A 23,528-nucleotide genomic window follows, 5' to 3' on the forward strand; every position below is an offset into this window, starting at 1 on the left:
CCCACCCACCCGATGGATTTTATAGCAGTTACCTTGACCCGTTGGGATAAAGAGGATAATGAGAGCAGCAAAAACAAAACCTCTGAGGGAAGGGGCCCTGCACACCGAAAACGGGGGAAAACCCAGCACCTGCAACTTAACAAGTAGTCTACAGACACTGGAAAGATAATGCAAGATGGTGACAGGCCTGGATATAATCACAGGCCCACCCCCATTGCAGCCTGCATGACCAATGAAACATGGCCCAATCACAGGTCAGGCCAGTCCACACCACACAGGTGAAAGCTATACCACTAATCATTGTCCAAGGGGAAGAGAGGTCTTAAGAGAGGGTGGAGTGTTTAGAGAGGGGCAGTGGGAAGTGTTTGTAGGAGACTGGTGAGTAAGAGTAGTTTTGGGCAGCACTAAAGAGTGGAAGGAAACGGCTGCAGGAGGATATTAGAAGAAGAGAGTCATCATTAGGTAGATGCTGAGGAAAGTGTGTTACCATCACAGAAGGGAGATCAAAAGGAAGAGATATTCATGGGTGGTTATCAGGAGGGAAGGAAGTACACTGGAGGAGATGGGGGCGTTAGGTGAGGAAAGTTTTACAGATGGAGGATGGTTGTCTTCAAGAGTGTTGCAGTAGTGTAGGAATGCTACCACCTGGAAGGATTGTTACTGGAGTAGGGGGAGTTGCCATTTACAGCAAGTTACTGGAGGATGAGTTAACATCTGGAGAGAAAGTTATTGGAGCCGGAGGGTTGCCAGTGGAACAAAGGCATACTGGAAGAGGAAGTTATTGAAGGGGTGAGTTATCACCAGGAAATATGGAAGGAAGCAGAGAGTGGTCATCTGGAGAAAATTGTGTTGGAGGAAGAGGGTGGTTGGCTGAAGAGGTAAGTCTAGGAGATGGGAAAGTGTAAAGAGATGGATGAAGAGGAGGGGAAGTAGTCTACTGCAGAGGGGACCATGGCAGTTCTTAGAGGCGCGAGGAGAAAAAAGGCTGTGCAACCTCATTAAGTGTCAGGGAGGTAATGTCAGGACCAGTGAGGAGGGGAGTGACCAAGAAACCAGGGCCCTAGGACAGAGAGGTGGCCAGACACCAGCAGACCTCATCCCATCTCCACCCAAGGAGATCCACTGCCGTTCTTCCACAACTCAAGGGACCTGAGAGCTTGGGACACCTTGGCATGGGAGGGCCCTCGTGTGATCTACAGCAACAAATATTAAGGAATTCCGAAAACCTACAGCCCAAAGACAAAGATCTGGGTTCCTCACCGGACATTGGTCAGGGCCAGGACAAGCCCATGCTAACTACTTTCTAAACAGCTTTTCACTACTTTGGCTCAAGTTCTACACGCCACATCATTTTGGGAGGTGCAAGACTTTGTATTGGTGAAGCCCGGGTTGATTCAACACGCTCCTACCCTTGCATATAGAATCGGAAACACCCAAGGGTACTTGGAACTCTGTTGCATTGAAGCCTACTTTTAATTTCCCCAACAACTGTCCTTGGTTTCTCCCTCCACACGTCTCTGAAGACATGCATTACTCACAGTAATAGCATTTCTGGTGATTGTATCTGCTTAGATTCACAATGTGTATAGAGTCTGACATCCAGTGGTAACAGCAGAGTATTGCATCTTGTCTTTCGAGAATCGAAAGGGGACGTCGATATGGGCGTGCCTGTAACACTATCCCCAACGTGACGTGTAGTGTACCCAAAATTCCTCATGAGTTGTCCTGAATTTTTTCAGTCATGAGTGAGCCTAATGACTATCGTGAGTGAGTACATAAAGAGAGAAAGTAGTAAGACGTCTATGTTCCTCCACCCGAACGGGGAGGAAGGGTGGGCGCATTTGAATCTAAGCAGATACAATCATCGGAAATGCTATTACGGCGAGTAATGCAAGTCTTCTGATGCTTGTTAATCTGCTTAGAATCCCATGCTGTGCAGAGACTAGCGAGCAGTACCCGGAGTTGGAGGTGGGTTGTGAGAAGGAACAGTAGTGAAAAGATTGGTACTGCTTGTCCCACCGGAGAATCAGATCTAGAACGAGTGACTAGGCAATAGTGTTTTGTAAAGGTGTGTACAGAACTCCAGGTTGCAGCTTTACAAATGGACTCAAGTGGAACATTTGCAATGAAAGCTATGGAAGCCCCAGTGCCTCGAGTAGAATGTGCTCTAGGCTTGAAGGGCAGTTCTCTCTTAGCAAGAGTGCAACAGAGTGTGATGCAATTGACAATCCACTTTGAGATGGCTGATTTAGAGGCAGGATCCCCTTCTCTACCAGCTGCCACTGAAACGAAAAATTGGTATGTTTTCCTCAGTGGTCTGGTTCTTTCCAGGTAAAACATGACTGCCCTGCGCACATCTAGTGTGTGTAGACTTCTTTCTGCTATGTTAGTGGGCTTCTGGAAGAAAGTAGGCAGTTTGATGGATTGGTTCACATGGAACTTGGAAATACATTTAGCCGCAAATCGAGAGTGAGGTCGCAGAACTACCTTATCTCTGTGAACTATAAGAAAGGGTCTAGAACTGAAAGGGCCTGTACTTCACTAAGGCTGTTTTATAGGTAAGATCCTTGAAACTTGCTTTATGCATAGGCTCAAAGGGAGACCCCATAAGTCTAGTCAATACCACATTTCGGTCCCATCCGGGAGCCGGGGTAGAAATGGGGGGGGGTGAATCCTTTTAACCTCTTCCATGAAAGCCTTAATAACTGGTACTTTCCACCACAACACCTTGTGTTGTGATGTAGTGTAGGCTGAGGGAGCAGCTAAGTGAACTTTCAGGGAATTATAAACCAGGCCAGAGTCTAGTAAATGAGTCAGGCATAGTACAATGTGTGTAGGAGAGAAGTCAATGGGATAGACTCCCTTGGAATTGCACCAGATAAAGTGTTTGCATTTATTGGAGTAGCAGTATCAGGTGTTTGGTTTTCTCGCCTCCCTAACTATGTCCATCTGAGGAAGTTGGAGATGCCCGAACTCTGACTTCAGGAGCCAGGCCACCAAGTTCAGATTCTGCGGGCATGGGTGCAGTGTTTGCCCCTTGTCCTGAGATAGCATGTTGTATGGGCAAGGCAGCTTCTTTTGGAGGAGATGTGGGCCACCAATATCATGGTGACTGGTTCCTGGTGGATCTTGTGCACTATCTTGTTGATTAGGGGAGTCGGTGGGGGGAGGGGGATGGGTAGCGTAAACAAATTTCCCTGACTATGTTATCCAGAGACCGTTCCCCCTTGGATCGGTTCTGGGGGTACCTGGAGGCGTAATCTTGGCACTGAGCGTTCTCCAGCGTTGCAAACAGGTCGATCTCTGGGAAGCCCCATTGTGTGAAAAACGTTGGAGACGATGTCTCCGTGTAGTCACCGTTCGTACTCTACGGGCAGTGGGAAATCTCTGCCGAGCACATACGCCAGAAGATTGAGTTCCCCATGAAAGTATTGGGACAACAGGAACATTTGATATCCCATTTGCAAATGTTCTGGGACAGCTTGAATAGCCCTGGAGAGTGTGTGCCCCCCCCCCCGCTTGCTTGTTCAGTTAGTACATTGCCATGGTGCTGTCTGTGAGAATCAGGACTGTCTTCCCCTGCAGCTGTGCCTGAGAGGCTTTCAGTCCTTTGAATACGGCTAACAGCTCCAACAGATTTGTGTGGTTGGATTCTACTTCTGGGGACCACACGCCGTCTGCTGAAGCAGGTGAGCTCCCCACCCTGTGAGAGAGGAGTCTGTCACGAGAGTGGCTTCTACTGCAGGGGTGGTAAAGGTCTTTCCCTTCAAGAGGTTTTCCCTCGACCACCACTACAGAAAGAGAACGAGGGCTGCTGAAACAATTACCAGATCTTCCCATTGTCCGCTGGCCCGGTACCACTTGCTGTTGAGCCCCTCTTGCATGGGACGCATGCGCAGACGGACGTGCGAAACTAAGTAAATGCAGGACGCCATCATTCCTAACAGTCGCATGGCTTTGCATACCGTTACCTCTCGACCGGCTATATATTGAGGGATTTGAAACAGCATGTTTTGAACCGTCTCGGAGGGGAAGACAAGGCCGTCTCCGATCCGAATAAGAGCCCCTATGAACTGTTTGATTTGACTGGGGTCTAGGCTGGATTTTTCCACGTTGATTGAGAATCCCAGGCTGAATAAAAGGTCTACCATCTTTTGAGTGTTCAACAGGCATGTGCCGTAGGAATCCCCCGTTATGAGCCAGTCGTCGATATAAGGGTAAACCGGAACAGAATCTCTGCGCAAGTGCGCTGCTGCCACTGCCAGTACCTTCGTAAACACCCGTGGCGCTGAGGCAATGCCGAAGGGGAGTACTCTGAACTGATAGTACTTGTCCTCTATCATGAAGCTTAGGTATTTTCTGTGTGCCGGGAATACTGAAATATTAAAGTATCCAGTGTTGTCATGTAATACCCCTGTTTCAGCAGGGGGATTACTTCCTGCAGCGTGACCATACAAAACTTTTGGTGTTTGAAAAATGTGTTCGCTGGGCGCAAGTCTAGCACAGGGCACATGGAGAGATCCTTTTTGGGTACAAGGAAGTACACTGAATAAATATCCTCATTTACCTGTAGAAGAGGGATGACTTGGCGCCCTTTTCCTAAAGGATCTCGAACTCTTGGAGCAGAATGCGCAAGTGTTCCGGCGTCTTGATCTCGACGGTCTGAATTGAGGTTGTCGTCAAAATTCTATGCAGTACCCATGGGTGACGGTCTTGAGCACCCACTGGTCTGTTATCCCCTTCCATGCATGAAGGAATGTTAAACGTTCCACGACCAGGGAGGTATGGGAGGGGACCCGGATGGGATGGTCATTTCTGTCCCGAGGCCGGGGAGCCACTGGGGGTGGAATTCCGGCCTCTACCCTTTCCACAGTGTTGTCCTCTAGATGGATACATAGTGGTGGTGTAGGATCCTTGTTCTGAAGACCAGTTGTTTCCTGAACCATACTGGTTTTGAGGGGAGCGAGATTGCCCACGAAAGGAACGCCGAGAGCTGCCCCCTCTCTGTTGTGGAGGCCTTTGTGTAATCTGGTTCAATGTCCGAGTCCCATGCTCCTGTTTAGCTGTCTCAAGTGCTTCGTCCACGGTCTTGCCGAACAAGTTGGTTTCTTCAACCGGCTTGTTTATTAAGGCTGCTTGGGTTTTAGTCTTAAAACCAGAGTACCCCAACCAGGTGTGCCTTTTTAGTAGTGTACCCTGGGCCAACGTCCTACCATCTGTTTCAGCAGCATCCAAAGTGTTCTTAAGAACGTTGTGGTTGACTTGCTTGCCTTCCCATACAATCGCGAGCACTTTAGCCCGCATTGGTTCAGGGACCTCTTGAAGGCCTTCTTGCAGCATGTTCCACTGTACATCTGAGCAGCTAGCCAACAGAGTGGTGTTGTTGGCTATTCGGGTGGCGAATGCAGCAGCAGTCTTAACCCTTTTACCCAGTCCATACAACTTCTTGCCTTCCTTATCACGTGGTGCCTCACCTGTAGACATGGGGACACCACCCTGCGTAGTCGTAACTACCAGGGAATCTGGAGTGGCATGCCCTCTAATGTAAAGGGGGTCAGAAGGAGAAGGGTGAAACAACTGCTCTACCCTGGGGTTAACCGCCCTGGTCTGGGCTGGTGTTAACAACAAAGGCGCCAGACGTCTCTCGGTCGAGTTCAGTAAGGGAATGGCCTGACTAGCAGGAGGCTTTTCCTTCAGTATGTCCTCTACAAAATCCGAATCCTGCTCAGCCTCCTGTGTGGCAATTTGAAAATGTTCAGCCGCCTTCTTTAAGATGGCGTTAAACGCCATCTGATCGTCCACCAGTGAGGCCTGGCGAACTAGAGTGGTAGGAGGGGAATCCATACACAGAGCATCAGGGCCTGGGGTAGGAGTAGGGGACGCCCAAGGTTGATTATCAACACGATGGCTGTCTTCCCAATTACCCATAGGATCAGCAGGATCATCAATAGGGCCCCCAAAGTCATCCTGTATGTAGATCTTGATAGGCATCTCTTCATCAGTAAGATCAAAAACATTTTCCTTATGGAGGATCCTTATAGGTCCTCTGAAACTTAGCCCTGGGTGTATAAGGAAGCTCCTCACAAGGTCTCTTGGGAGCAAACCTCTGAATATTCAACAAACTTCTCCAGTCTGTTCATGCACCCCTCAAACTTCTCCCTGGTCCATAATAATGAACCAGAGGAGTCCAGGGGAGGAAAGGAACTTTCCCGATGACTTTCCTCTTCAGAACATCCAGATTTTCTTTCTAATAAAGACACATGGCTTTCAGAGTACTCTTTTCGAGGAGCCGGGAGTTGTGATGCGTCTCCAACGCGTCTTTAGGCCGTTCATTCTGTTTCAACGTTAGTTTCGCCTGTTCCTTCTGTTTAACCGCCAAAGTGATCCTCGCAATACTGTTGCTGATGCTCGGGGTTGCAGGGAGGTGTGCCGGTTGAGCCGGTGGCTGAGCAGTGGATTTCGGCACCACTGAGGCCTTAAGCGGTGTCAGTGCTTTCTTCTGATGCGTCTCAACGGCCGCGTGCGTTTTGGTGCTAGCGCCTTTACTTTTGGACTGCCCGGACGCATAGCGCTGACGCAGTTGCGGGGAGGGCTGACGATCATAATGATCAGCGGGCACCGCCGAAGTATCCAACGTGGCCGTTGGCGCTTTGGAGTGCGACTGTACCACCGAAGCAGAACCATGGATTGTGTGCTTTGTGTGGGGATCGGCTGCGCCCCGGTCGCCGGGATGTAGTGTCCCCAAAGCAGGGCTCTCCCTGTGCCTATTGGGGTCGAGAACAGACGCTGCTGAGCGAGAACTCTCCACCGTTAGGTCAATGGCTTCCGAAATGGAGCCTTGGTCATCGCTAACCTCTTTGTCACACTCGGCGGCTGAGGCGGCGGGGAACTTACTCTCTGCCTGCGACATACCGTAGGCCGCCCACCGCTTTAAACGGCGCTCCTTAATAGTCTTGGAACGAAGGAGCTTACAAGTCACACAGGACGCCTCGTTGCGGTCGAGGGGAAGACAATTGTTGCATGGACGGTGCTTGTCTTTCCACAGATATTTAGCCTTACAGGAAGGACAAAATCTAAATAGAGTTCTGTCCATAGCGCAGTTATGTGATAGCGATGACAAAACAAAGGGAGCTTAGAGAGGGGAAAAGGAAAGGCATTATTGAAAAGAATGACCACCCCGACCCCACTCTCCCTACTGTACAGGCCGGCCAGAAGGCCCGGCCATGTGGTCGGCAGTGCCGACCGGATCAACAGCCGTTGAAATTCCATCGTCAGCAGTGTTGTACAGGAATCGACCGTTGAAGGGAGTGACAATAAGAATAAACGACCGAAGGTCGATAAATATAACAAAGCCAGGTTTATGAAGCACTCTGCATTAGGGCAACCAGATAGCTGGGCGGAAAAAAACAAATCTGAGGGACCTCAACGTGGGAGGGATTTTGGGTACATTACACATCACGTTAGGGCTAGTGTTACAGGCACACCCATGTCGACGTCCCCTTTCTATTCTCGAAAGACAAGATGCAATACTCTGTGGTCACCACTGGATGTCAGACTATATGCACAGCATGCGATTCTAAGCAGATTAACAAGCATCAGAACCACGTTAACCCTTGTTTTGGAAGAATACAACCCTTAAATCACAGACAGCTTGCCCTGTCCTGTCTACCACACTCGGTGCACCTTGTGATACAAACAAAAGAAGATTTGAAGCTTACAAATAGCTACATTGCTGATAGGATGGTCTCTCTCCATATCTGACACACACACTTTTGGGATTACATTGGGTCTATTCTTTGTCACATTTTTATTTTTTATTTTTAGGTTGTCCAAGTGTTATTCTGTTTTCCCACACCACAACATTTGTATTCAATTGTAAGGAGCGTGGGATAACAGAGATGGGCTATTGCCTTCATTTTCTGCTTCACCCTATTCCTCTTCTTGGTCTTAACCTCAACTTCTTTTAGCTTTGTCATACAGATACTACAGTCACTTCTACCCCCTTCCTTGCCTTGTGCCTGGGAGTACATTTGGTGTTTTCCATCTCCTCCTTTACCCGTCCCTACCCTTATTTCTCTCTCTGGTCTTGGTGTTATTATGAACACCGAGACTATAGCCCAGCCAATACATTTCTTAGCTTGCTCCTGTGCTTAAACACCTTGTGTATTCAACCCTCCTCATTTCTCTAGACCCTTCCCCCCCCACTCACTTCTGATCTTTCCCGCTGCCTGAGCTGCACCGACATAACGTCCATTGGGAACTAGAGTTTGAGCAGATTTCCCCAGGAAAGGAATATTACCTTAATATCACAACGAGAAATGTTCACATTTAAGGGTGTAGGATTTCAAGATATTCTAGAATGTCATCCTGACCATATCGTCTCCTCCTACCATTCACATTTCACACAGTCAATCTTTGACTGGGCCACACTAAGCTCCTACGTTTGGTAGTCCTGGACTTACTATTTCAAAGTTTGCTCTGTGTTATAAATGTAAAAGCAATTACTTGGCAAAAAGCCACAATATTTCACGGGTTTACACAAGAACCTTTCGGGGCCATAACACAATCAAACACTGCTTGGCATCAATTTCCCATCGCTATCTGCTTCACATGGACAATCCATTGGATTCCAAACAGGTTAAAATATATCTTCTTTCTGCAATCCTCGTCCACTATAACAGATCTACCTATACCTAAACAGTCACGCAATATGTTTTTCCTGCTGCACCCTCCGTTCCTTTTGTCTTTAGCAACCTGCATTTCTCCGCCCTCTAATCTTCTCCTGCTCCCTTTCCTCCGCAGACTAAAGCCCATGCAAGGGTACAATACACCAACTTGGAGACAAGCCTTGGAGCTCAGAGATCTGAGACCACTACGGTAGTGATTTGGCACAGTATAAAAGGCTAATAAGTGAACATTTGTCTCCAGAGGTTCAAGAGTAAAAATCATGTGTGTTGCAGTCTTGCTACCGGCTTCGAAGCCCTTAAAGACCATAAGAGCTCTGCCTCCATCTCGCTTCAGGGCCAATGTTGGAATGGATTTGAAAGCGGCTTCTGGCATGATGGTAGAAAGAGTTATCAGTTATTTGTTTGTTTTTTTCTTTTGTGAGCACCTCACCTGTGGAACAGTAACAAGTAGTGGCCATTAACAGGAAGGGTCTGGACTGTCTCCCGTGCCTGGAAAAAAATTTTTGGTACATTTCAGTCATGCTCGTGTCCATCCAGACCGGTTTGGCATCAGATATGCTATCCAGTAAAGGCTCCTACTTGTCTACCAGAATATTATCAGCAAATTATGTGATATTCTGCCATATCTTCAGGTTGATGGCTACCAAGATAGCACCAGCATTAGCATGTCTTAGATGCTGGGTGCTATCGTTATAATCTTTTTCAAGATCCCGTCAATCACATTTTTGCCTCTTTGGATGCAATTAATGAAGGTTGTAAAAGTTACGATCACTGACTGAACCGGAGCATAAACCGTTCCCAAACGGAGATTCTCTTTTACTAAGGTTCTGAGCTTTGCATCCACCTTTCCACTGGTCACAGCTATGACCTGTGGAGTGAGCTCTACCAAAGATTGTGTGCCTCCTTTAGTGCATCAGGCAGCAGCGGTAACGAACCAGGTCGCCTGAATCAACATGATCCAGTTCAGTAATTACATAATCCTCAGCATACACCCAAGAAAGGCCTGTACTGTACATGGCAGGCCCTAATCTACACGAATGCTCTGCATGAGGACCCCTTTTATAAGGGGGGAATCAAAAGAATGTGGTGTGACCGGTCTACCCACTAAAAGTGGTTAAGGTGGCACTGGGGGGTTGATGTCAACCGGTGAAAGCAACAGTGGAAACACCCGAGAAGGTAGTAACAGGCAGTGGTGGTCCCAGAGCCTCTGATTGTGGGCAGGTTATCGATGTAGGTTGAAGTTGTGAAGAGAAAATTCCATCTTAACAATCGAATGCCTTAATAGAAGGACCATGAAGGAGACAACGACATTGTCTAACTAAAGGAATGGTTAATTTTGCTGTAAAGACCTGGTGCTTGGGATGGGGCCCATAGGAAGAACCGGATACATACAGTGGAGCGGAGAGGAGGCCGTAAGGTAGAGATGCAAAACTCACTGTTTATCTGAGCCATCACAAATTTCAAGAAACCTTTACGTGTATGTCAAAGGTATACAGTCAATCCTCAGGATTTTTCATGGTGTCATGGGAGTCGTAGCCCAAATAGTCTGGAGGACCACATGTTACAGACCCCTCAGCTAAGGAAATGTTTTTCCAAGTCCTTTATGTGCCTGCAGTAATTTCAGAGTATGAGGAACAATGAACACAAAGTAGTAATGGACGAAACAACCTTTACAGCTAGAGCACTAAATGCACTTCGAAAAGACAGAATGTTTTGATCAGAAAGCTGCAGTCCATAAAGGCTAACATTTCCATGACTACTACCAAAACCAAACACAAAAGAAATTATTGTACCCTGTCCCCTGCTGCAGCCCCTCCAACCCTCTCGGCCCAAAACTACAGGATTTTGGGATGGTTACTTTTACAAAAATCAGTAGGATGGCTACCCATTGACCCATCTGCTGAACAAAGGTTAGCAACATGCAAACTCTGATCTATTTAAAGATAGTTATATTCACAGAACGCCCAACACAATCTCAAACGTGACCACATTTTTGAGAAAAGAGTTATCCTTTGGCACACTTGGGTTAAGAACAAACCTTCAAGATATTTTCTTACCACTTTGTTAACAGTCAGCCTAGACGATGATCCAAAGTCCACCAGTTTAATATGTCCTATTCGGTCAATGAGAATGTTCTCCGGTTTAATATCTCTGTCCATGGAAAAAGAACAAGAATTAATATCTGTACACCACAGCCATGTTAAATCATCACTCAAACAACAATGTTCCTCCGTTAGAAACTCCCTACAAAGTAACAATTTTCGGAAACCTTCTGATAAGAGGTTCAGAACTTCAAACCTGCAGTGTAATAACAGTGGCAGCTTTTCCACATCCGCGAGATGAAAAGAATGGGCATTATGATATGAGTCTCAACGGCTTTGCTGTCGCCTAATATATACCCTATTTATTCTAAGTATTGCATAGGTAAAAATAAAATCGAATAAGCACCTCAGTTAAGTAAAACACATTATTTTGAGGAAGTCGAGAAATATAAACAGATGATACTTGTGGGATAAAGGGTATTTATTGGAATTAACAGTGATTTCAGAGTCAGGGTTGAAAAAAGGCCTACAGAAACTAGCAGCAAGATCTACAAATAAGAAGGAAGAACTTCTTAAACCAGACTCAAGAATGGGATAACAAAGTGAGGTCCTTCAAGTGTTCAACACCATGGGATGATGACTTCAATAAACATAAAAGTCTCAAACCTAATCTTAGTACGTTCTGTCCCTTCAGGACATCCTACTCTCTATCAAGTCCAAAAGGTTGGGACCAACAGAAAGGTTCAAACTACTCTCAACAAGTCCTTTAGTATCCAGACTAACCCAATGCTTATAAAAAAATAACAATAAATGTACCCAAATCTTTAAAAAGCCTCCACAAACCTAAGCCATCAATGAAAATAAACACATAAAATGGTTCCCTGTAAAATATCCTCAACAAAACTCAATTCTAACTTCTCTGTGGTTGCTTGGCTTTTGCTCATTACTGTGAGACCTCTCCATGGCCTCTTTCTTTCTTGCGACTTGATATAGACTGCTCCCCTGCCTCTTCTCCAGAGCTCCCCGCGTTCTCTTAGTTTCGTTTCAGCAATCTGTTTTCTCTTGGGTTAGGATACTCATTACTTCCTATACATTTGGTGACAATGTGGTTACTTCCCTCGTCCAACAGAGGGCTCGCTCACCCCTTCCAGATGGAAAGGGCGACAGTGGATCTCTCCCTTCCTCAATCAAGGTTCTGATCAGTTTGCATCTCTGTTCAGGGTACGCACCTCTTCCCCTGCCTTTACATTTTAGGGTGACAGTTCCTTCACTCCAATGACAGTCGCCTTCATGGGCTCCACATAAAAGGCTCTGGGCTGCTTAAGAAAGGCACAGACCGCAGTCCTTCTGCGTCACTCCATCACTCCCTCTAGGTCAGGGTCCTTTTTGCTTCCCCAATCTTTGTGTTTAGGGTGACACACAAACATACACCCCTCCTAAAGAAGCAAATCAGATAACTGCCTGACCATCCCAATCCCCTGTGGCACTGCCCGCTCATAGCAGAGAAAGGGGAGTGCTGACAACTCACCAGAGTACTAATGTAAAGTAAGGGTTGAAAGAATCCTAACTGCCTCTAAAGCCCAGTGAAAAAGACAGTCACCAATAGGAAATACTATACAGTGATCAGGTTATGGTAGGCAAGACAAAAAAAGGGTTCAAAAGGCTGGCCCAAAGAGTCATAAATCAGTAAAATAGATTAAGTCAATACAGTTCTGGGTTTAAAAGATCCAGTTCACACATAATCCTAATAGCAACAGGTTTTACACATACAATTAAAGTGTCAGGGGGCATGACCAAGATCTGGGCTCTGGACTGACTGCAGGTATGGTGAGATGAGCTGGGCAGTGGAAGCCAAGTGGGATAATCTGCACCCTCTGATTTGTGGCTCAAGGTCTTCAGAGCAGAACCAGAGCTCCAGACAGCAAGAAAACAGGTTGGAACTACAATTCTCAAGCAGACCCTGCTCTTGGACAGTAGCGCAGTGGTGGGCATGGGCGCAACCATGCATGCACATTTCAATTGTGCTAGACACTTCACTGCAGTTGACGGAGTCTCTGTGAGCTCCAGACCACAAACACTTTCACACCATGCAAGGCCCTGACAAGAATGTATCTGCTCTGCTGAGACATTAGACAAGTACTCTTCCATAAATTGCTCGAGTAATGGGGCGACTTTGGAAATACTTGGAGGATTTACAAGTTCAAGGCACCGCCCAATTACATTCCAGAACACAAAAGGTGCACATTGACAAGTCATGCGTTTCTATTTTAGTTAAAGTCCAATTCTGCAAGTACAAGGCATGTGGACCAGAAAACAGTTGCTAAGAAAATGAGACAGCAAGCTTAATGTCATGTTTTTTAATAGATAATTTCGGAAGATCCGTGTATGGAGCAATGCAGCGAGATCATATAGAACAGAGAGCCACAGAATTCGACCTAAGTGAACAAAGTTGAAGACAGTTTAAGGACTAAGCGCGGTTTGATCAACTAAACGGATTGATCGTTGCCTGGACAACAAGGATGTGGAACTGTATCTCACTAGTCTGAGTTAACATTATGAAATGGCATGTACACTCACTGGCTGTTCCTTTGAAGAATACACGAGTATGTGGTATTACCCAATAGCTACGTTGCAGGAATATGGTATAGCTATAGATTTGTAACCAAAGGAACTCAGCCAGGAGCGGAAGAACATATATCTTTCCCTAAAACCCCCTTCCCATCATACTATTACTTCCTAACCCTCCTTAGTTTACTTGACTCGCCCTACCTATCCAATCCTGGGATCCTAACACTCTTTCCTCAATGACGTTACAGTGCTCCTTGTGAAGTCATGTTGTGGATACAAAACCTCAGAGGGGACACTTGGGTTCATTCTGGCCCTGCGCAAGAAGATTCCGAAGGACAACAGTATTTTGAGAAGTTATTGTGTGAAACGAATGAAGTTATGTTATGTTACTTTGCATTTATATAGCGCCTTATGTATCATTGGTGTGATCTCAAGGCGCTGCTAGGTTGAATGCCCTCAGGAACCGTAGTTCAAGGTAAGAAAGAGAGAAAGAGAGAAAGAGAGAAAGAGAGAAAGAGAGAAAGAGAGAAAGAGAGAAAGAGAGAAAGAGAGAAAGAGAGAAAGAGAGAAAGAGAGAAAGAGAGAAAGAGAGAGAGAGTCATAAGGTGCATGTGAGCACCGGATATGTGTGCAGCAGGTGTGGCACTCGTATGATAGCTGCTTCTTAGTGGTAGGTGTGGTGGTTGGGAGATCAGGAGTATGCGTTTGTTCTGGCAGGGTCATACCAGACTGATTCTGGCTGCGTTAGGCCTGAGAAGAACGCCTAGGCTGGGGGTGTGCAGCTAGCTGTGTTTAGTTAGGATGATGGGGAGTATGTGGGAGGTGTTGGTATGAGAAGAGCTATACCGAATGGGTCATAGTATCGCTTTGTTCTAGTTGAGTGGTGGTGTATAGAACAGAGCAAGCGTGGTGATGTGATATGGTGGTTTTCAGTAGGTGCTTGAGATCGAGCGCACATCTGAACCATTTATTCTATCTGTTTTATTCACTCAGTCTGTTCAGTCGGCTTCGTCTGTTCAACTCCATCTGTTGTGTCCACGCCATCCGTAGTGACTACTCTATGCATTCCATGCACGCCAACCGTTCCATGCACTCCAACCGTCGCATTTACTCCCTCAGTTCTATACACTCTCCACCCGCTCCACACTCTCCACCCGCTCCACACTCTCCACCGAAAAAAAACAACAAAAAAAAAAACAAAACAACAAAATCACACGTATACATTTAAGATGTACAGATTGTCCAGACAACTCCAGGGCCCCAAGGGAGACCAGGGAAAAACAGCAGTTCATAGTAACCAGTAAGTTAAAATCAAATTTGCAGAGTTTAAAGAGTTCTTAAAACACTGTTCAGAAAAATGAACATGCTCTGCCCAATGGGTTTCCCTCAGTTATAGGTAAAAGGTAAGGTATCTTATGATATGTCCGTTTTTTCTACTGTACACATCACCACCAAAGTGGTCTTAAAGCATGCGCTCTTGTCCATGTAGAGGCGAATTGTGACAGCGCCCACAGAGGCAGCCAGACCGTGGTCTGTGGGTTTCAAAGGAAATGGGCCAAAGAGAATGGGAAAGTGGATGCATAGGATCAGTCAGGGTGACAGAAACAAAATCTTAACTCGCACCGTGCAGGTAAATTAAAACAGAAGGGTGAGCGATCGTTGGGATGAAGGTATCGTTTTTAGTTATTTGACAATAACAATGTTTCAGCAAAAGAAGGCGTGAGAGCTTCCTTTACTGGGCAACCGAACTTTCATGGAGGCAGTTAGTGTGTGATGGCCATATTACATTGTCATATTGTTGATGGGTGATGGCCTTGAGATGTCTTCTAGAGTGCCTAACCACGTAATCATATTGGATTTCCTTCTGCTGAGAGTCGGAGCTGGATCTGGTCAAAACAAGACTGCTGACGGAGGTCTAAAAAGCCAGGAATTGGCTCCGTGCTGTGACGATTCCAGCAAAGTTGTCACCGATTTCCTGGGGAGAGTCTCTCCTTAAATGACCAGAGAAGGGCAGAAGTTACCCGACACCAATCCGGGGTTGGCTATCTGTGGGAGGATCAGTGGGGAGAGGGGGTGCAATCTCAGGGGAGTGAGGGAGACTTGCTGGATAGGACATGGCATTTCCCTCCTTCTCTAAAGAGCAATGATGACTATAATAATCTGTCGCCTTCCCACAATTGTATGGCATACTATGATGTAAGAGCAGACTATACAAGTATGAATAATATCAACTCCATATTCATTTCCATATAAACACAGAATGGGAAGATGGATGGAGTAAGGAAGATCAGCAAGAGCGGGAAACCAGCGCTGCGGTCTAGTCATTGGAAATTGCTGGCCAATGCTGAGTCTTAAAATTGACACAGCTGAGCAAGCCAAGGGAGAACAGGAGCACCAGAAACTGGAGAAGCACCTGAATTGTGCCGTCACTGTGGAGGACGCCAAAGGAAAACAGGCTGCAGAGCGCAGTGTAGAGGCCAACGGGCAGGGTGCACAGAGGAGCCAGACCGGGAGAAGTTCTCTGCTTTGCGACAACGGGTAGCCAGAGCCGCCAAAGGAAGAGCAAGGTGAAGCGAACTCCTCGCTGGACGCAGAGCCAGTCAATGGACCATGAGCGTAGATGCTGGGGAAACGCAGGGAACGCTGAAGATGCCATCCATGACCGGTAAGCCCAAGGAAAGTGAGCGGGTTTCCAGGGAGCGTCTAAGTGAATGCGTTGTACCACATACTACGCTAGAGAGCTTGAGAGTAAGTATTACCTATAGGAACACTGTTAAAGAAACAAGCCTAAGTGAAGGCAGTGCAAGTGTTACCAATACGAACATTGTTGATAGAAAGAGCCCAGGTAAAGGCAGTCCAAGTATTTCTGACACGAACACTGTTGAGAGAAAGAACCTGAGCTAAAACAGTGAAATCATTGCAAGTACAAAACAGTGTTAAAGGCAAAAGTATAGACAAAGGCAATGGAAGCAAGAAAGGGTCGCTGACCCGATATTGGAGCATTGTTGGAAGCTGGATAAAAGAGAAAGTGAATCAATGAGCGGAGAAACCCTGGCAGGTAAGTGAACCAGGCAACCAGTGAGTCTGGGACTCACACTTAAGCAAGAAAGTGACGACACCCTAGCAGGTGAGTAAAGCAGGGGTAAAAAGGATGAAAAAGGGATGGCTCATCCCCCTGTGTCAGGAACAAGGAACAATACCCTCACAGGAGGACATACAAGTGAAAGGAAGAAGGATTGAGCAAGCTCAGGGGAGAAAACCCCTATAAAAAGGTTAATATTGTGGCTAAATCTCGCTACTGACCCCTTACAGTGCAGAATGAGGGAAGGGGGCACAAAAAGGAGAGGTTGACAGAGGATCTCCCCCACCAAGCACCCTTCCAGAGAGGCCTCAGGTGGAGAACCAAGAACGAGAACCCCTCATTTATGAAGTGAATAGGTAAACAAGCCACTAAAAGGCAGAAAGGATTACATTAGGTGGGTTTGTAAAATAACGCAACATCAAAATTATTATAAATTATAATTGTTTTTTTTTAGAACACGCTTGATACCAAAGAGGTTTCCAAGTACAGACCCAGGATTCAAAACGGTGTTGCTCTGCGTCATCTTGCTTCCAAGACGAGCTATCCTACCCGTGCTAAAAGACAATAACATTAAGGACAACAACCTAGGAGGACAATTTGTCCATTAAAAGAGTCTAAACAGATGCTGTTTAGAACCTAAGACACTGCCTATGTTCAAGCGATGTCCCAAGAATACACGCTCTTCTTACTCAGGTTCAAAAGAAAGATGTGGCAACATTTTTTACTTCATCTCTGATGCAAACCCAGACATCCACTTCATCACAGAAACCTGGTTCTCCGATGACTAGGAACCCATTGCACACAAGGCTTTCCCGCCCAGCTACTCCCTGATGGAGAACAATAGATCCAGCAGAGCTGGAGGGGTAGCCATCCTTCAAAAACTTCCTTTCACTCTTACTCACTGAGAAACTACCTTGCAACACTGAATGCCAATCACTATTAGTAAAGATGCAACTCTCCCCGCCTCATTCACCCACAGTTTCCAACTCCGATACAGGATTCGCGGCTACAATAGGAACTTTGCCAAGTCCGTCAGAGACTCCTTATCAGCCATCTTAAATCAACATCCGTCCCTCACTACATTAGGAGGCTTCAACATCTGGTTTGATGTTCCCTCCAACCCTATGGTCCATTCTCTTACCGACAACATGGAAGCCCTCTTCTTGACCCAACTGAGCTCTCCCCGCTCACATAGCAGGACACCGTTGACTCTTTATAAAGATCATTTGACCGGATCTCAGGCCTGACTCCACGTCCGCTGATCTGGCCCGATCACGATCTTCTTCTCCCTCCTGACCCCCTTCTCACTGCTCTCCCAGTCTTGCCAGCTCCTCCTCTTCTACCACTCATGCCCCTGTCCCTTTCTGGAATAAAGTAATGGAATAAAGTAATTATAAACCCTGATCTTGCCAATTGCCTTCTATACTCACTCTCGGCACTCTCACTCCATGAAGGACCTCCCCCCTCTATTGACCTTTGCATTCTTTGGCTCTACAGCACCCTCATCCCTCTCACACAAATGAGACACCCCTCTCAGAGACCAGGTCCCAATCCCAAGTGGCACACACCCTCCCTCAAAACCATCACGCATCGCCTGGAGCGAACTTGGAGGACCAACCCGACACTTCAAGACAAGCAAGACTGACCAGGACATACCAGTCCGAAATTAGGAATGCCAAATACATAGTCTATGGAAACCGAATCTCCAACTCCCATAAGACTAGCAAGGAACTCCACAAAATCATAGCAAAATACAAGACGTCATGCTGTTGAACTCTTTCCCCCCCTTCATTCACAATCACTCTGCGATGCACTGTCTACAACATCGCTATTGATACTGTTTTATCATCTCGAAACTAGCCATCCAACCCATCTTTTCCGCCTCTACCGAGCCTCACCCGTCTTCGGCCCACTCTGCCGGTCCTCTTGTTTTTCACTCCCATTTCCCACCCAGAATTCCTGATCCTCTCACCGATTCACCCTCATCAATGGGGCTTCATGCCACACAAGTCAACACGCATGAATATACAACGCCTCTACCTGCTCCTGGAGCGCGCGCGCGCCAGACCTTAGCAAACCCCTCGCTCTATTGGCCATCGACTTTGAAAAGGCATTTGACTCGGTAATATGGGAGTGTCTCTGGGAAATTATGCGACGAATGTGGTTCGGAGACACCTTCCTGGGATGGATCCAATTACAATATGGAGCCCCGATAGAGGTTCGGGTTAATGGTTGGTCCTCCAGAACCTTCGGCGTTGGGCAGGGGGACACGTCAGGGTCCCCTCCTTTCCCCTTTACTATTTGCGATTGCCACTTAGCCCCTCCTATGGCTGTGCCAGACAACCACTTGGATGGGGTTTTGATGGCCAAGCGGCGGGCAAGATCAGCTTTCCCGATACGCGGACAACCTTGTGTAACCGAGTGAGCCGGCCCACTCTTGCTCAATTGTTACATACATGTTGAAGCGATAGTGACTTTAGTGTGTTGCGGGTCAATTGGGGTAAATCGATCCACTTCCCAGTGAAGGGAGCGGAGCATGTGATTCCACCTGATTGCCCATACCGTATTGAGAGGGACGGTTTCCGATACTTGGGAATCCAGAGCTCAGTGGATCTCTCAGAATACATCAACCGCAATCTACACCCGGTCACGGAGTGATTCTCAAATGCCGCTCAACACTGGATGGCACTCCCCTTGATGCTACTGGGTTGAGCACCCTGTTCGAAATGCTGACGTTACCTCGCTTCTTGTAGGTCATGCAAAATGCCCCTTTGGTATCCCCCCCGACTATGCATTTCACTGGGTGGACGGTCTTCTAAGGAAACTAATCTGGGGCAGGGGACATCCACAAATCGCCTTCAAGACATTACATAGATCAGTTTGGGAGGTGGGTATAGAATTACTGCATCTCCAATCCTACTATTGGGCAAGTCAAGTGATGGTGGTCAATGACGTGTTTCATGAGGATAAAGGGCTCACACACATACATGCCGAGATTATAGGACTACAAAATATGTCGCAACTTGTGAATCTTTATCAGCACCTCACTAGGACTTCCCAGCACACAATGGCAACACACACTGCAAGATTGCAGAAAGAGGCACATAGACACATAGATGGGACAATAGGGTAACTCCGGTGCAACCTTAATGGAATAACGGCAATCTCGCCGAAGTGTGCATACTACCGCACTGGCCGAAATGGGCAGAGGCCCAGATCACGGTGATGGGTGAAGTCTTTGCGGAGGGTACGATGACTCCATTTGAAATCCTGAAGCAGAAATTTGGCCTCCGTGAAAGTGAACGCTACCACTACATGCAAATCACCCATGCACTACACAGACATCTCCCCTCATTTTCAGATATGCCACAGTGCACCCAGCTGGAGCGCAATGTCCTTCTCGAACATATACCAGCCAAAGTCACGTCCACCCTATACAATGCCATAACGGCTTTTGCTGTACCAGAACTGACCAACCTTAAGATAAAGTAGGAGGCAGATGTGGGTACTATTGAGCCGGAGGAATGGATACTAGCTTTGATGTGCCCATGTGAGATGGCCATTGCTTCTCGTCTCTGTCTAATTCAACTCAAGATTTTACACAGATATATTATCCCAGAGTTATGCTGTACCAATGGGGCCAGGCTACTAACCCGAACTGTCTGCGTTGCCAAGTGGGGGAGGGCACTTTTATACATGTCTTATGGGAATGCCCGCAAATTCGATGCTTCTGGAAACAATGCTGCAATAAAGTTGACGGCTGTCATGGGGAGAGAAGTACCGATGGACCCCAAACTATTGTTGCTGGGTGTTACTGACGAGGAGGTCACTAATCGTTGGGAGAAACTGTTCTTGTCCATGGCGGTGGGATTGATAAAACGCAATATAGCTCAACGCTGGGGCTCACCCGACTACCCACTTCTGGCACAATGGAGTGCTGATGTGGACATGTGTGCAGCTCTGGAATGCCGAATCTATACAGCACGAGGTTGCCAGACAAAGGCTGTAAAATCTGGGGTAAATGGGAAGAAGCAGACCGACACTCTGGGCGGAGTGTTGTACTATGAGGCACTGTACTAATAATAATAGTGGTTATTTGTTACACTATTGAAACGGCATGTGAAAGGAAGTGAATGTCTTGGATGTTTTTGGGTTGTTAAAAAACAAATAAAAAGATACGTTAACAACAACAACAAAAAACTTGTACGGGAACTGAAGTAGGTCTGTCATTCTGCTGGAGAATTGAGACCAATGGGATCTGAGAGCCCACAGAAGATCCTGGGAACAAGCTCTGATCAACCAGTCGTCCATGTGGGGGTAGATGTAAATCACCCCTCTCCTTAGACTTGCTGCCACCACTGCCATAAGCTTGGTGAAGACTCTCGAGGTAGAGGTGAGCCCAAATGAAGAACTCGAAACTGATAATGAGAACCGCCAACTGCAAACCTCAGGTACTGTCTGTGTTTTGGATGAATGGGCACATGAAAGTAAGTATCCTGAATGTCCAATGACACCAACCAACCCTGGAGTTGAAGGGCCTGAAGGATATGCGAAAGAGTTGCCATTGTGAACTTGTTCTTCCTGAGGAATTTGGTCAAGCGTAAATCCAAGATGGGTCGCACTCATCCGTCCTTCTTGAGGATTAGAAAATAACGAGAGTACCATCCCTGACCCCTCTCTGCTACAGTACTAACAATCGCACCTTTCTCCAACAAGGTAAGCATTTCCTGTAGGCAGAGCAGATTTGATCTAATAGAGTTGCCTCTTGGGCCGGGGGGAGGGGGGTTACGTGGCATAATCTGGAGGTTTTGTTCGAAATGGGAGGCAGAAGCCGTGGGCCAGAGTCTGCAGCGCCCAAGCATCTGAAGTTATGCCCCGCCAACTACAGCCTGGCCCCCACCAGTCTCGAGTGCAAAGGAATCAAAGGGTGTTTGAAGGTGTTGCAGCTGAGGGCAAAGCAACTGAAGATGAGAGGGAAGTTCTTCCTCCTCTACCTCTAGACCCACGTTGAGTCCTAGGTCCCCTTTGTGACTATTGGCCTCTTCCCCTCGAAACAGAGGAATCAAATCAAAAAGGGACCCCCTATCCATGCATGTGAAGAACCCTGTGGCTGGGTAGTTTAAGGAAGGCCTGGTATCAACAGTAAAACAGACAGAAGTGACCATAGTTCAAGGGTTTTTATTGAACTTAAAGTGTTTGAAAAACGCCCATCTAATCCTAAATCTACAGATGAGAGCAAGCTACGGCCATAAAATAATAAAAACGCAGTCCTAGTACTGTCTTGTCAAAATAAAAGGGCCTATACTTATAAACCTATTGCCAATCCTTACCACTAAATACAAATAGTGTGGGAAACAATGATACGAAAAAAAGTGTTCACAAAATGATGTCAGGATGTTCAGGCCGTTGGCATCCCTTACCCACGTTTTTAGCACAGGATAAGGCGGTGCACTCAAGCTTAGCACAGTCTCTGGCTTCTCCAGCACAAGGATACAGTTCAAACATTAGCATCAGTGCCTTCCGTGACCAAGTCTATTTGCCTTTCAAAGTCTCTTGATTCAGAGGGTCTGATTCAACAAACAATCAATAGGTTCCTTTCTTCTGTCAGATTTTCACAAGTACTCAATTTCTCAGGCTATCCACTATTCCCCTCAAATCCCCCTCAGCCGGGCTCGGATCCTCTCAACACAATGTTTGTAAATTATTTATGCATCCAATTTCTTGTAGGATATTCTTTCTCAGGCGACACGCGGTTCACCCCTGAAACCCCCTCAGACGGGCTCAGATCCCTTTCACCACAATTAGTCTCCCTGGACCAATTTCAATTTCAAATGTAACAAACTTGCTTTAACCAAAAGCTTTTAGCTGATCTCCCTCAGCCAGGCTCGGACCAACTTCATATACTTCTCATCAATTATCGAAAACTATTTGAATGCGTACAGGGTTTTGCTTGACACGTTGCAGGAGCACTTTGATTTCATAATCACTTTTAGAATTGCCACCTTTCAGCTGGATTCAGACTTTCGCAAGAGCACCCATGTGGTACCGGACCACTCTGTCTACAGTAATGTATCTTGGCTTCAATGTTCACTATACAATGTTGCTACTTGCAACCTTGGCTTCAACACAGACCAGTCTGGTATCAGTCTCCCAAACTCACCAGCTTTGCTGACTTCCCTGGTGCTGCTTTGTTGTAGGAGCCAAGGACAGTACCACAGTGGCAAATTATTCTCCCCACCTTGAATATCACACCGGAGAGCCCCAGGTACCTCCGACACACAATACATACTTCTTCAGCCTTGATTCCTGGTCTTGCATTTCCTATTCTTGAAGTTTCATGTAACAGTCTTTCGATGAAAAGATCAAGGGCACTTCCCTCCTTGGATTCCTCCTAAGTATCCTACTTGGTAGGATGGGTTAGGTGTTACAGGGAAGGGACTACCACATCTCACCATCCGGTGTCTCAATTCCACACCCGAAGACCCCTCACCCAGGTGATCCTCCTTCACTGGTCCACCCCCAGGAACTGGATCAAAAAAGCGATGGCCGTGTCCTGGCCACCTGGATGACAGAACCTCGGGGACTAGCGGGTGAGACACCTTCAGGTTTCTCACAGTAGGCTGACAAATTGCCACCCCTAGGGACTTTGCTGCCGTTTTAGAAGCTTGCAGCTTCTCCAAGCTGGCATCAGCTTTTTCTCCAAATAGCTGGCAACCGTCAAAGGGCATTTCCATTAAGCGTGCCTGGATATCAGGTGCAAAAAAACAAACTGTAAGCCATGCACATCATTTTGGGAATGTGCTGGCTGCCATTGCTCTGCTAACTGAATCCGCAGAGTCTAAACTGGATTTTAACGATCGCCACATTGCCATATTGAACCAAGTTTAGGAAACCATCCCTCTCCTCACTTCGAGGATGTGTTGCACAGCCAAGGCAGCAACATCCCATAAAGGTATGGGAAGTACTTGGCCAGGGCACAAGTCGAGTTGATTGATTTTAGGGCCATACTTCCAACACTAAAAAACCCTTTTCCCCAGGACATCAGCTGCACCACCTTGGCAAGAACGCTAATTCTTTCCAAATTAGACTATTGCAATGAGCTATACCTAGGGTCGAGTAAATACAATACCAATAAATTGCAAATAGTAC

General features: G+C 46.7%; 1 protein-coding gene across 16 annotated transcripts in view; it reads right to left on the reverse strand.

Annotated features, from left to right (window-relative positions):
* Positions 1-23,528, reverse strand: part of CIT (citron rho-interacting serine/threonine kinase) — a 2,264,529-nt gene that overhangs the window by 2,108,118 nt on the left and 132,883 nt on the right. For all 16 annotated transcript variants that reach the window (XM_069619729.1, XM_069619715.1, XM_069619714.1 and 13 more), the window contains one exon: positions 10,745-10,838. In XM_069619729.1, coding sequence (XP_069475830.1) covers positions 10,745-10,838 — 94 coding nt within the window. The remainder of the gene's footprint in view (positions 1-10,744; positions 10,839-23,528) is intronic.

The sequence above is a fragment of the Ambystoma mexicanum genome, chromosome 10 (genome assembly GCF_040938575.1).
Source record: "Ambystoma mexicanum isolate Mex_15411 chromosome 10, UKY_AmexF1_1, whole genome shotgun sequence".
Taxonomy (NCBI): domain Eukaryota; kingdom Metazoa; phylum Chordata; class Amphibia; order Caudata; family Ambystomatidae; genus Ambystoma; species Ambystoma mexicanum.